The following is a 14884-nucleotide window of genomic DNA, read 5'->3' on the forward strand; positions in this document are numbered from 1 at the left end:
TCCCATACAAAGGAAGGCAGGGAGTTATTATTAGAAAATGTACTGGTCACTTTAGTTGATTCCTCAACATCTATTTCACACCAGAAAATTAGTCCCAGACAAACACGACAATCCAATTCCCTTTGCAGCGACTGGTTTAGGAATGGGATGAGTTCTCCCTGGTCAATGAGAACTGAGAAGCAGCTGGTTGGGTAACACTTGGGAGAGATTTCCTCACTTCTTAGGGACAGACACAGTCTGGATTTGACTCCTGAAACTTCTACAGCTATCCTGCTATCACAGCCTTATAATAAAGCACAGAAGAAAGCAAGGCTAAGGAACTACAGAGAAGCGACATCAGCAGATGCACTTCCTGAGCCTTGTCCTTTCCGTTCTCTGAGCCTCCTGTTCAACAAAGATGTGTCAGTTTGAATAAGGGTTTCTGTTACTTGTACCCAAAAGCACCCCAAGTGATTCAGGAGGTTTTACGATTGCCCTTTTTGAAATCAAGTAATAAGTTATTACAATGGCAGGGGTGGACCTGAACCAGAGTAAAGTAACAGGAGAGTCGAAGATCAGAAAGGTGAATCCTGACCAGTGAACAACATTTGGATCTAAGGAAAACAGGCATTTTGACCAAAACTAAATGAAAGATTACTGAAAGAAACTAAATTTTTTTCTTTACTAGATTTTCCTCCAATCATTAGCAGTTAGTGAAACAAATTATTATACCAAACCACAATGCCAACAAAATAATTTTAGCTTCAAATAACATGAAGCAGTTGTTTAACACAACTTTTAATGATTCATTTCTGTCAATAAAAGGGTTTAGGAAAAGAATGATTACAAAGAAAAATAACTCCATGCTAAGACAGTATGTATTTATGTAAAAACTTAATTCACTTCATTTACAGTCAAAGAAAAATTGTTATTGTTTCTGACATTAACTGTTCTCTTTTTCTAAAATACACTATCTTTTTACTATCCAAATACTATGGGTACATATTATTAAAGTTTTTTCCAAGTCATAAATGATGAAAGCGTAAAACCCATGGAGAAATTGGGAAAATAAGACCAGCAGCCAAAACAAGCAGCACAAAGGAAGTGCTGCAGGCTACTGGGTTTGGAAGCAGAACGGTACATGAGCACACCCATGACACAGCAACATGCAGCCACACCCGGAGGCTGACTTTGGACTCCATTCCCCAGGCAGTAATGAAAACACGACTGTGAAGCCAAAATGTGAAGAGCTAACCACTTTACACCATTCTGGTGTCAGGGACCTCTTCAGCAAATAAGCAAAAATAGCTTCGGTTCACTTGTGCCTAAACAAGATTACGCTTTGTCGAAAAAGACCAGTATATTTTGTTAAACGTTATAGGTCTCTGGTGGTAGCAACTTTACGGTAAACTGGCCTACTAGATAAACGATAAGTTCAATAGAAAATAAATGTACCAAAAATAAAATAATTGTTTGTTATATAGGTAATACGTGCACAATTATCTACATAACTGAACTTCTGGCCAACATATTTTATGAATCTAACTTCTTCCCAAGTTCTAAAGGGTAATGAATTCAACAGTAATATACGAGGAGGGGGATTCTAGGAAGATGACAGAATAGGAAGCACCAAGAATCTCTCTCCCCACCTAGACAACAGTCACACTGGCAGAATCTGTCTGATATAACTCTTGTGGAACCTTCAGAAGAAGGCTTGGGGGTAACTGTGTTAACTTGTGGTCAACTTCAGCTTTAGCACAGCAGCAGCTCCCCATCCCCCACTCCTAGCCTCCTGGGCGCAACTGTGGGTGTGTTCACTGGAGCAGCCTGCACACAGCTTGTGGAAGCCAGGGTGGGCAGAACAGAACCCTGTCCTCCAAATACTAAGGATCTGTGCTCCGACTGCTAACTGCTGCTTCTGATCACAAAGGTGCAGACAGAAAGGCAGGCAGCCAGCTACTGCACCTCCCTCACTGCTGCAAGCCCTTCTCCCTCTGACCTGAGTGACTTCCAGGAGATTTAAGGGTCTAGTGCTTCCCTAACCGCCCTCCCACCTTCATTTCCCCCACCCCCTTTCAGGAGCTAGGCCTTAAAGGCGAAGACATTCAAAAACAACTGCATATACAAGGAAAATTAGAAAGTGACTGCACATGCCCAGGGAAAGTCTAGGAAAAGACCAGAAAACACCTTAAGTTTACACCTCAGGCTGATCATTGGCACAGAGGCAGCCTACGATAATCAGAAAAACAAAAATGATAAACAAAGACAATAACATAAACCACTAAACCCTGGGGAAGGAGGAGAATCTGATTTCCAAAGTTACCACATCATTGGATTGAAATGTCCAGTGTTCAACCAAAAATTCGGAAGTCATACAAATAAACAAGAAAGTATGGCCTACTCAAAGGAAAAAAAAAAAAATCAACAGAACGTATCCCTGAAAAAGACCTAATGGCAGATATATCAGACAAAGACTTTAAAACAACTATCTTAAAGATGCTAAAAGAACTAAAGGAAGATGTGGAGAAAGTCAAGAAAACAATGTGTAAACAAAATAAAAATATCAATAAAAAGACAGAAAACCTAAAAAGAAATGAAATTCTGGAGCTGAAAAGCACAATAATTGAAATGAAAAACTCACTAGAGTAATTCAAAGGCAGATCTGACCAGACAGAAGGAAAAAATCAGTCAACATGAAGACAGGACAGGGCTTCCCTGGTGGCGCAGTGCTTGAGAGTCTGCCTGCCGATGCAGGGGACACGGGTTCGTGCCCCGGTCTGGGAAGATCCCACATGCCGCGGAGTGGCTGGGCCCGTGAGCCATGGCCGCTGAGCCTGCGCGTCCGGAGCCTGTGCTCCGCAACGGGAGGGGCCACAACAGTGAGAGGCCCGCGTACCGCAAAAAAATAAATAAATTAAAAAAAATGAAGACAGGACAATAGAATTATCAAGTCTGAAGAACAGAAAGAAAAAAGATCAAAGTAAAGTGAACAGAGCCTAAGGGTCCTGTGGGGATACCATCAAGTAGACCAACGTATACATCATGAAAGTCCCAGAAGGAGAAAGAGAAAGGGGCAAAGAGGATATTTGAAGAAATAACAACCAAAAACTTCCCAAATTTGATGATAGACATGAACATAAACATTCAAAAAGCTCAACAAACTCCAGATAAGATGAACTCAAAGACCCACACCAAGACACATAGTCAAACCTTCAAAAGCTGAAGACAGAATCTTGAAAGAGAGGAACGAATTTTCAAGTACAAATAAGATTATCAGCAGATTTCTCATCAGAAACTCTGCAGGCCAGAGGCAGTGGGCTGATATATTCAAAGTGCTAAAAGAAAAAAAAACCATCAACCAAGAATCCTAAATCCAGCAAAAACGTCCTTCAAAACTGAGGCAGAAGTTAACACCTTCCCAGATAAACAAAAGCTGACGGAGTTTGTGACTAGACCTGCCCTACAAAAAATGCTAAAGGAAGTCCAGCAGGGTGGAATGAAAGGACACTAGACAGTACTAAGAAACCACATGAAGAAATAAGTATCTCAGTAAAGACAAATACACGGACAATCATAAAAGCTAGTATTATTGTAACAATAGCTTGTAACTCCACTTTTTGTTCTCTATATGATTTAAGGATCTAATGCATTTTAAGAATTATTAAAGTGAAAGCTAGTATCATCTTAACTTTGTTTTGTTTTCTACATAATTTAAGAGACTAATGCATTTAAAATAATTATTGGTTTATAGTTTTGGACATAGACTGCATAAAGGTGTAATTCTGTGATGTCAACACCTGCACCCTGGCAATCGCTGATCTTTTTTCTGTCTTTTATACTTCCATCCTTCCTAGAAATTCCAAATAAATGAAACTGTACATTATATAGTCTTCTCTAACTGGTTTCTTCCTCTTAGCATGATTTTCTTTTTAGGTTTATGCATGTATCAGTACTGCATTTCTTTTTATTGCTAAATAGTATTCCATTGTATGGATATACCACATTTATTTTTCTACTCACCACTTGATGTACACTATTCTCCCAGGTGTGTGGTGGTGTACCACTGTGATTTTAGTTTGTATTTTTCTAATGATTAACGATGTTAAACATCTTTTCATGGACTTATTTGCCATTCATATAACTTCTTTGTAAAAGAGGCCATGCCAAATCTTCTATTTTTTTTTAATTCAGTTGTTTGGCTCATTTTTTAGTTGTAAGAATTATTTATACATTATAGATTCAAGTCCTTTATTGGACATGTATCTCTGAATATGTTCTGTTTTATAATATTCTTGATGGTGTTTTTAAGAGCAGTTATTTTGCATATATTTTAAATTCACTATAATAGAAATTTTAAATGTGCTTTCAAAGACTAGTGAATAAAGAGAAGAAATAGTCACAATATAATATGAAATTTTAAAAAGTAAAATTCAAATGACATTTCCAGTATGACTCTAATTATGTAGACTATATACACTACAAGTATGGATATGTATAAACATACACACATATACACTTGGAAAGGAATATATTAAAATATTAAAAGTGGTTATTGTGGGATTACAGGAAATTTTTATCCTTTTATTTTTTTATTTATTTTATCTTCTTTTATTTTTTAAAACTTCTTCAGATTCTTACCAATGTTAAGTCAGCACTCTCTGAAAATAACTAGAATACACTGCTTAAAGATCAAACCAGTTCATCATTAGCTATACTCAGGACTTGTGAAATAGTCAAGATCCAAGTAACACCTGAAGTTAAAGGAATAAAGATACGAATATTGTATTTACCAAAAAAATAATAAAAATATTATTCATACAAGGTATGATTCTGGCTTTAAAGCAAAAGCTTAGATCTCTCCTACACACACATCACTCCAAAACAGCACAGTCCAACAAAGCTTGACAGAAATACAACAGCGATGATGGAAAGGTTCTTTCTGTTACCTGATACAGTAGCCACTGACCACGGTACAGTAGTGGCTATGGAGCACTGCAACCGTGGGTAGTGACTATACTGACACTGACATTGACATGTGACTGAGAAACTGAGTTTTTAATTTAATTTTAATTCAAATAGGCACACATGGCTAGTGGCTTCCACACTGGGGAGCACGACTTTAGGGGGAAAACAAACGAACCAACCAGATTCCTGGCTCTACTGACCATTTTCCTCCTCCTTCCATTCATTCAGTAATTTACAGAAATTCAATATCCTCTCATCTCTCCCTAGACAGTCACCAAATTAACTTCAAAAAAAGATCGTACATTAAGCTTTTTGTACTTTCCCTTGAGGATAAGAACAAATGAAAAGTACTGGTTACTTGGGATTCGTCCCAAGTTCACAAGAATGGTTCAACATATGCAAATCAATCAATGTGATACACCACATAAAAAAAAGAAAAGACAAAAAACACGTGATCATCTCAATAGATACAGAAAAAGCATTTGACAAAATTCAACATCCATTCATGATAAAAACTCTTACCAAAATGGGTAGAGATGGAACATATCTCAACATAATAAAAGCTATTTATGACAAACCCACAGCCAATATAGTACTCAATGGTGAAAAGCTTAAGGCGTTCCCACTAAAATCTGGAATAAGACAAGGATGCCCACTCTCGCCTCTTCTATTCAACATAGAATCGGAAGTCCTAGCCACAGCAATCAGACAAGAAAAAGAAACAGAACGTATCCAAATTGGAAGGGAAGAGGTAACACTGTCATTATATGCAGATGACATGATACTATTATAAATATAGGAAACCCTAAAGACTCCACACAAAAACTACTAGAACTGATAAACGAATTCAGCAAGGAAACAGGATACAAAATTAACATACAGAAATCGGTTGCATGTCTTTACACTAACAATGAAATGTCAGAAGGGGAATGTAAAAAAACAATATCTTTTAAAAATCACACTCCCCAAAATAAAATGCTTAGGAATAAACCTGACCAAGGAGGTGAAAGACTTATACACTGAGAACTATAAAACATTAATAAAGTAAACTGAAGGTGAATCAAAGAAATGGAAAGATATCCCAGGACCTTGAATTGGAAGAATTAATATTGTTAAAATGGCCATACTACCCAAAGCAATCTACAGATCTAATGGGATCCCTATCAAATTACCCATGATATTTTTCACAAAATTAGAACAAATAATCCTAAAATTTATATGGAACCATAAAAGACCCAGAGAATTGCCAAAGCAATCCTGAAGAAAAAGAACAAAGCAGGAGGCATAACCCTCCCAGACTTCAGACACTACTACAAAAGCTACAGTAATCAAAATGGCGTGGTATTGGCACAAAAACAGACATATGGATCAACAGAACAGAATAGAGAGCCCAGAAATAAACCCACACACCTACAGCCAATTAATCTTTGACAAAGAAGGCAAGAATATACAATGGAAAAAAGAAGAACCTTCAGCCAGTGGTGTCGGGAAAGTTGGACAGCCACATGTAAATCAATGAAGTTAGAACACACCCTCACACCATACACAAAAATAAACTCAAAATGGCTTAAGGACTTAAACATAAGACATGACACCACAAAACTCCTAGAAGAGATCACAGGCAAAATATTCTCTGACATAAATCACAGAAATGTTTTCTTAGGTCAGTCTCCTAAGGCAATAGAAATAAAAACAGAAATAAAAAATGGGACCTAATCAAACTTACAAGTTTTTGCACAGCAAAGGAAACCATAAACAAAACGAAAAGACAACCTACAGAATGGGAGAAGATGTCTGCAAACTATGCGACCGACAAGGGCTTAATTTCCAAAATACACAAACAGCTCATACAGCTCAACAACAACAACAACAAACAAACAACCCAATCGAAAAATGAGAAGACCTAAATAGACATTTCTCCAAAGAAGAAATACAGATGGCCAATAAGCACAGAAAAAGATATTCAATGTCACTAATTATTGGAGAAATGCAAATCAAAACTACAATGAGGTAGCACCTCACACCGGTCAGAATGGCCATCATTAAAAAGTCTACAAATAACAAATAATGGAGAGGGTGTGGAGAAAAGGGAACCCTCCTACACTGTTGGTGGGAATGTAAGTTGGTGCAGCGGTTATGGAAAACAGTATGGAGGTTCCACAGAAAACTAACAACAGAATTACCATATGATCCAGCAATCTCACTCCTGGGCATATATCCAGACAAAACTCTTATTCAAAAAGATACATGCTCCCTCCCCTATATTCATAGCAGCACTATTCACAATAGCCGAGACATGGAAACAAGCTAAATGTCCATTGACAGATGAATGGATAGATGCAGATTTGCAGCAACTTGGACGCAACCAGAGATGATCATACTAAGTGAAGTAAGTCAGAAAGAGAAAGACAAATACCATATGGTATCACTTATATGTGGAATCTAAAATAGGACACAAATGAACCTACTTACGAAACAGAAACAGACTCGTAAACATAAAGAACAGACTTGTGGTTGCCAAGGGGGAGGGGGCTGGGGAGGGATGGAGTGGAAGGTTGGGGTGAGCAGGTGTAAGCTTTTATATACAGGATGAATAAACAACAAGGTCCTACTCTATAGCACAGGGAACTGTAGTCAATATCCTATGATGCAGAAGAACATTTAAAAAAAAAAAAAAAAAAAAAGAATGTATAGGGGCTTCCCTGGTGGCGCAGTGGTTGAGAATCTGCCTGCTAATGCAGGAGACACGGGTTCGAGCCCTGGACTGGGAAGATCCCACATGCCGCGGAGCAGCTGGGCCCGTGAGCCACGGCTACTGAGCCTGCACGTCTGGAGCCTGTGCTCCGCAACAAGAGAGGCTGCGATAGTGAGAGGCCCGCGCACCGCGATGAAGAGTGGCCCCCGCTTGCCACAACTAGAGAAAGCCCTCGCACAGAAACGAAGACCCAACACAGCAAAAATAAATAAATTAATTAATTAATAAACTCCTACCCCCAACATCTTCTTTAAAAAAAATAAAAAAAAAGAATGTATATATATATGTGTAACTAAATCACTCTGCGATACCGCAGAAATTATCACAACATTGTACATCAACTATACTCCAATAAAAATTTTAAAAAAGAGAAGTTCCGGTTACCCAGATTTTCTGAGTAAAACCACATTAGCCACGAATATATAGCCTGAGACCAATTTAGTTTTCCTTCTACCTAATTCTTCAGGAGTAACCTGAGTTTCTGATCTGTGCTCTTCAGAGCTGCTCGGTCATCTGCCATCTTTTTTCTAATCTTTATTCTTCCTCTTGAGGAAAAGTAAAAAGAAAGGAAAAGGACTTGACGTAACACAATTTTATCAACTGCCTCTCTAGCAAGTAATGGACTATACTTGCTAAGTAGGATTACTCTAGCAAATGCACAGACATTCATAATAAATAATCCTGTCACTCAGAAGCATGAATGTCACAATGATTTTTGTACTTGCCCGGGTATAAAGCATGTTTTCCCTTTTGCTTAGGTTATTAGGAAGCTAAAAGGTACACTTAGGGCTCATACATAACTAACTCAACCTGTTGTTAATTCTTTCTTATAGCTTATAAACAAGTTTCTTATATACATATTTTTAACTGTTCAGGTTATTTCCTAAAGTTTAGTACTATAACACTTCTCAAAACATTTTGCCAGTAAGAAAACAAAAGTAATAAATACAAATTACTTGAACAGATTTCCTATAAGGTTTCAGAGTACTTTCTCCAATAATGTCCAATTTTTTCTGCTCATTTATTCTGTTTTAAATGATCTCACATACCTTGAATTTTCACTTTCTTGAAAATGATGTGCTCTTAATTGGGATGCCACAAACAAGGACGAAGCTATTGCCAGTAACTGGTTTCTCTCAGTCTCTGTTAACTGGTGTCCTGAGGGAAATCAATCAATCAATCAATCACACGCATAATGCTAACATCTATGCTTCTATATTACAGAGTTATTAGTCATTCAAACAAGTATTTTATCAAGCATCTCTTATGGAGCTAGTCTTGTACCAGACACTGGGCTGTGCCAGAGGGAAAGGAGGGAGCAAGATGGTTCAAATAAAACAAAGACCCCTGCTCACTGGAAGTTTATAGTCCAATTTGGGAAAGAAGATATTAAACAGATGCACAGAACAAAACAATTGCAAATAAGAAAACTACTCACAGAGATCTCTAGGAAAAACTTAGGGCTCCTCATATCTGCTTCTCCTTATCACTCCCCACCCCAAATTTTACTTCTAAGGAGAGAGAGGATAAAATGAGGAAAAGGAGTGTTGCCGGTCAAGGACAGTGGCTGGGCCATGTTTTCTAACACGAAGGACTAAAAGAAAATAAATACGTGATTCTCTTGCCTCTATACTTACAGTCAGGGTTTGAATCCCAGTCAATCAACCAACCAACAAATCGATTTCTCTCTCCCTCTTTAATTCACTCTTCTTACCGTAATACAGCTGGACCTGGGGGCAGTGGTCTAGCCTGACAAGCCCAGGGAAGACTCCCTGGTCTGGCTGAGTGTGGTGCAGCGGGGAAATCTGCTCTATGTGCATAATAATTCCTCAAGAAGTGGGTGAGTCAAGGCGGAACTGGATACTCCAGGGTCTGCCAGCAAACACATCCCCTTGAGTGCTGTGTAATCTCACCACAACTTCGAACACTATCTATTTACCACCATGCTACATACAGATAATAGAGTTCATCAGATGGTACAGTACAGGCAACTGGAGTGCTGGATCATCAGCACTAAGATGCTACTTGTACAATTCGAAAAAGAAAAATCGATCAGGTAGTTATTTAAGTTTATCGGAAAGAAATGAAGTAATTTCAACACTGTGTCTTAAAAAATTATTCAGAACAGAAATAAGACTAAAAATATTCACAACTAGAATATAAAGACTTTCCAGATCGGCAGCACATTTTTCTACGGGGAGGCGTTCCGCGAAAATGAAAGGTGTTGTTTCATGACACTGAAGGGGAAGGAAAGCCCCAGTAACCCATTCTTCGAGACAAACCGAGGAGCACCATAAACTATAACACCAATGTGGGACATCTCGTTGGTCTGGGAATTCAGTGACAGAACCCTCAATGGCCTAATAAACCACATTCCTACAGGCTTCGAAAAGTTCCTAATCATCCCCAACACTTAAGCAGTGATGGAAACATTCCATATGCTTCCATAATAAACTACCCTACATGAGGATTACAGAAATTTGGTCTCAGTCTTCTCAAAAACATACCATCTACACAAGAGCGGTTCTCAAAGTATGGCCTGGGGATTACTGGGAGTCCCCAAGAGCCCTTCGGGGGTTCTGCAAGGTCAAAACTATTTTCATAATAATGCTAAGATTTATTTGCTTTTTCACCTCTCCGTTTTTCAGGAGTATATTGTGGAGGTTCCCTGATCCAAGAGATATGACCTGTGATGACATCATTACTCTGATGTCAACATATAATGGATTTACTATTGTTACTCTGAAAATGAATTAATAATTATTTTTAAAGTTCCTAAGTTTTAATTGACAACATAGCAAGTAAATAACCACAAAAGCTCTTTGGGGTATAAAGAGCACCAGTGCTTCTCAAACCTCACTGTGCACCAGAATCGCCTGGATTAAAGCACAGATTCCAGAGCTCCACCTGCAGAGAATGACAGGTAGTAAGTCTGAGGTGGGGCCCAGTAATTTGCATTTCCAAGAAGCTCCAGAGTGCTGCTGAAGCCACATGTCTACAGATCTCACTGTGAACAGAAGTGGTTTAGACTCATGTTTATCAAACTGTGAAATACAAACCACTTAGTAGCTCATGAAACCAGTTCGGTGGGTCAGACCAGCAAAACAAGTTATGAGAGCACTTTGCTCACACTATTTTTCACGAGTGTGTGTATCCTAAGTCATGCTGTAAAATATATTTACTACAGTGGTTCACAAAGTTGTCACTTCTCTAGACACATCTGCATATCATGTATCGCCAACAGAAAAAAAGGCAAAATGTGGGAATCCTTTAAACTGTAAGATGATAATTCCGTGTTTCATTTGTCTAACAAATTATTAGATGTACTGACTCAGATAATATTAAGGAGAATCCCAAATAAAATCGAACATCATCACATCTCACAGGCAAATTGATACAATACATAGCAACTTTAACCCTTTTACTGATACTGGAACAGATTCTCCAATTTTACCAATGGCTAATTCTCAATAAATTTGTCTGATATAAGCGTGCTAAAGATTTCTTGTCTTCTACAATTGAACTAAATTTGTTTCGACAATTTTTTAAAGAATCTCAGGTAATTTTAATAGGGAAGTACTGCAAATATCGTCTACTCTATATCCTCCATGCAGTGTGGGTGGTCTCTTCTACTGCAATGTTGGACAGATCGTTATATATGACCTACAGAACCCCTACAATATAGGAAAATGAAAAGTTCTTACAAGGAGTTCTAAATCATTAGCCAGTTACTTCTCATACTGCGTTACACTGTTTCTTTGTGACTTCCACCCATCCATCTGACTTTTCCAACCTAAAGTAACACTGAATAATTCTATTCCCTCTTACACTTGTACAACACCAATCTAGACTGCAGTTACACATCCTGAAACTCGTTAAATAAAAGAACTATTATATCCGGACCACTCCTGGGGTACTCTGGCCATGTCAAAAGAGGGGTATTCAGGTCCAAAAAGGCAAGGCAACAGAGATTCTATCATAACCAAGGATCTCTTATCCTTTATATTATACTTTTTAGATGTAGAGAGGCTTTGCAGTATGTTTTAATATACGGAAGCCAATTTTCCTCTTTACTTTTCATAATCTTCTTGGCTGTTCTTGGAAATCTATGATTACATATAAGCTTTAAATTGCTTATGTAGTAAGCCTTGTGAATCTAACTGGAATTACATAAAATCTGTGTATTAATCTGGGAAAGACTGGCACTCATATATACTGAGTCCCCCCCAAAAAAATAACTGATTTTTTCCCCCATGTTTTCAGATTGTGTTTCTTGCTCCTTGATAAGATTTTATAGTTGTCTCCATATAGGTTCTATGTCTTTCCTATTAAATTTTCTCTACAGTCTTACAAGATATTACAGTTAATAAGAAAAGCTTTGGTTTTTTCCATTTTCATTTCAAGCTAGCTTTCACACAAAAAAAAGAGTCACTGACTTGGCATATTTTTCTTGTTGCATTCAGCCACCTTGCCAAATTTGCTTATTAAGTCTAGACGTTTTTAGTAGGGTCTTCTGGGTTTTCTAGGAATATGATCGTATCTGGGGGAAAAAAAGACTTTGTCTCTTCTTTTAAAAATATTTACACCAACTACTTCCTTTTTTCCCTTTTTATCCTCTAATACAATATTTAATAATAATGGTAATTTTATAGTAGAACTCATTTTGTTCCTGATTTTAAGGGAAATGATTTTAGCATTTCATCATGCAAAATGAAGCTTTTTATTAGTTTTCAGTAAGTAGCCTTTTAATCAAATTTAATCAGTTTACTTTTTTATTAGAAATGGGCTATTAGAAAAGAGTTTCATTAGAAATGGCTACTGAATTTTTATCAAATACCTTTCTAACATCTACTTTTTTATAAGCCATCAGGAGTTTTGATTTTATTTTAACTGCAATGGATACCCATTAACAGAGGTGGGTTTTTTTTTAACTTTGAGGTATAATTTGCATATAATAAATGCATCCATTTTAAGTGTACAGTTCAGTGAATTTTGACAAATGTATATGCCCACATAAACACCACAATCTATACAGAATTTTCCATCACCCTAAAATGTTCCCTCGCACCTGTTCCCAGTCAACATCCCTGTCTCTGCTTTCCCTCTGTGGCCCCAGGTTACCAGATTCTTTTCTAGTTTCATAAAAATGGAGTCAGACAGTAAGTGTTCCCTTGTGTCTGACTTCTTTTGCACATAAAGTTTCTGGAATTCATCCATGCTGTTGAATGACTCAGTAGTCTGTTCCACGTTAATGCTGAGTAGTTCTCCACAGCATGGGCATACCGCCGTTTGTTTAGCCATTCACTCACTGAGGACTTCCAAAGTAAGGGAGAAGCTTTGATTTGGTTCTAAAAGTTAACCTTAGCTGCTGAATGAAGAGTACATTGGAATGTGCAATGGCAGCAGGAAGGAGGCCAATGAAGAGGCTCTTCTGAGTCCAGGCAAAAGTACGGCAGCCCAGGCTAGCTTGGTGTTGAGTCAGTCACTCTTGCGTTCAATTTCTGCTCCAGGCGAATAAGTTGAGGCGAGCGCACTTCATTCATGTTTCTGAGCATATTCTCGCCTGTAAAACACTGCAGAGTTGCTAGGAGGGGAGCTGAGAATGCACGCTGCCTGCTAACTCACTGCAATGTAAGTCCCGTGAGGGCAGCAAGTTCTTTTGCTGACTGATAAATCCTAAGCATCTAGAAGCTTGGGACCTAAATGAGAGTATTTAAATTCTTCCTGTCCTTTTGTCAAATGTGAATGTAAACTAAGAGAGCTGTACAATTCGACACCTGTTTTTCACCTCTCTGCCAACCCTGGTTGGGAAGACTCACGGGCATGACTCTGGGAGTCTGCAGGAGGCAGAAGAGGTTGAGACCCTCCAGCCTTGCACACACCACAGATGCAGCCCCAAGCGCTCTCACAGCTGAGGTCTTCAACAGCTGAAGGTCTAAGGTATCTCAAACCCACCTCTTGACCTTGAGAGCATTAAAGCTTAAAACCCCTTCTGCAATGTCAGCGAGTCAGGGAGCAGGGGCTCTCTGGTGAAGACATGGCTGGAAAAAGGTGCGTCTCTTGGTTTTAGAAAGCCTTTGGCTTTTTAAAAATAATTTTACCTCTAGAGTTTAGACTACTGCCTTTGATGTAGTGGGTTCAGCAAATATTTGCAACTGAAAGGAGAAAACCTTCCTCACAATTAACGCTCACCTTCTTAACCTTTCGGAGGGATAATTTCAAACAAAGCCCGAAGCCCTAAACGATGTCTATGGTCTCCACTCCAGTGGTTACTGGAGGCCAACCCCCTGTGGCAGCATCTCTGTGATGTGCCTCTGTAAAACTCATGCTATTACCCACTTTCATTTGCATGACCCAGTTTCTAAGAAGCCAGACCTGTGTTCTCCTAAGTGGTTTTAGTCCTATTGTCTATTTTTAATACTCATTTGGTGGTTCCTTTTAAATCTAGTGTAGTATGAAACACTTTTGACAGGTGTCCTGATACTGATCCATGCATGTTCTCTCTTTGTGGGATGCAGCTTTGTTGACCATTGGCTTCATGGGTAGGGGAATCTGGTGGGATCATTTTGTTGGGGGAATCTTTGGGTAATCTCTCTAAGGGCTGCTTAGATTTCTCAGAGAAAGATATTCTGCTATTGTGCCTGTGCCTGTCTGCCTGCCAGCACTCTGGGAACCAAGTGGAGAAGAGGGCTGGGAGCAGAAGGTGTCACCACATTATGTCCATATTCACTTGATCCTCTGCCAACTCTGCCTGGTGTCGCTCAGTACAAAGACTGTTTTGTTCTCTACAGGGAAGAACCTCCAAGCTTTTGCCAGGGTGGAGGAGACAGTGTCACCCTGCTTTGAAGAATGAGGGAGGTGATATGGAGAAAAATCTTCCAGAGATTTTAGACCAATATTCCCTCCTTTGGGGGTTTTCCAAGTTACTGGAACTAATAATTACTGAGACTTCTGAAGGGTTCCACAGTGACAAAGAGCTACTTCTGAGTTTTTCATATTGTCAGCTTAGGATTCAACATTTTTAGGTTGCTAAGTTAGTTGAGATTCACCCTTCAGCTTTACATTTTCTAAAATCATCTCTTTTTTCCTTGTGGGCTTGTGTCTTTAAAAAACTCAATTTAGGGAGTTTTGGGATGAGGAAAAAGGTGTATATTTAAGCTATCATCTTAACCACAAATTGGTTAA

General features: G+C 38.5%; 1 protein-coding gene across 9 annotated transcripts in view; it reads right to left on the reverse strand.

Moving 5' to 3' along the window:
- The window catches only part of PCCA (propionyl-CoA carboxylase subunit alpha), a gene marked incomplete at its 5' end in the record, with an annotated part of 354285 nt that overhangs the window by 151137 nt on the left and 188264 nt on the right, over nt 1-14884 (reverse strand). For all 9 annotated transcript variants that reach the window (XM_079721934.1, XM_079721935.1, XM_079721931.1 and 6 more), the window contains one exon: nt 8749-8857. In XM_079721934.1, the coding sequence (XP_079578060.1) occupies nt 8749-8857 (109 nt within the window). The remainder of the gene's footprint in view (nt 1-8748; nt 8858-14884) is intronic.

Source organism: Hyperoodon ampullatus (genome assembly GCF_949752795.1).
Source record: "Hyperoodon ampullatus genome assembly, chromosome: 16".
Lineage (NCBI taxonomy): Eukaryota > Metazoa > Chordata > Mammalia > Artiodactyla > Ziphiidae > Hyperoodon > Hyperoodon ampullatus.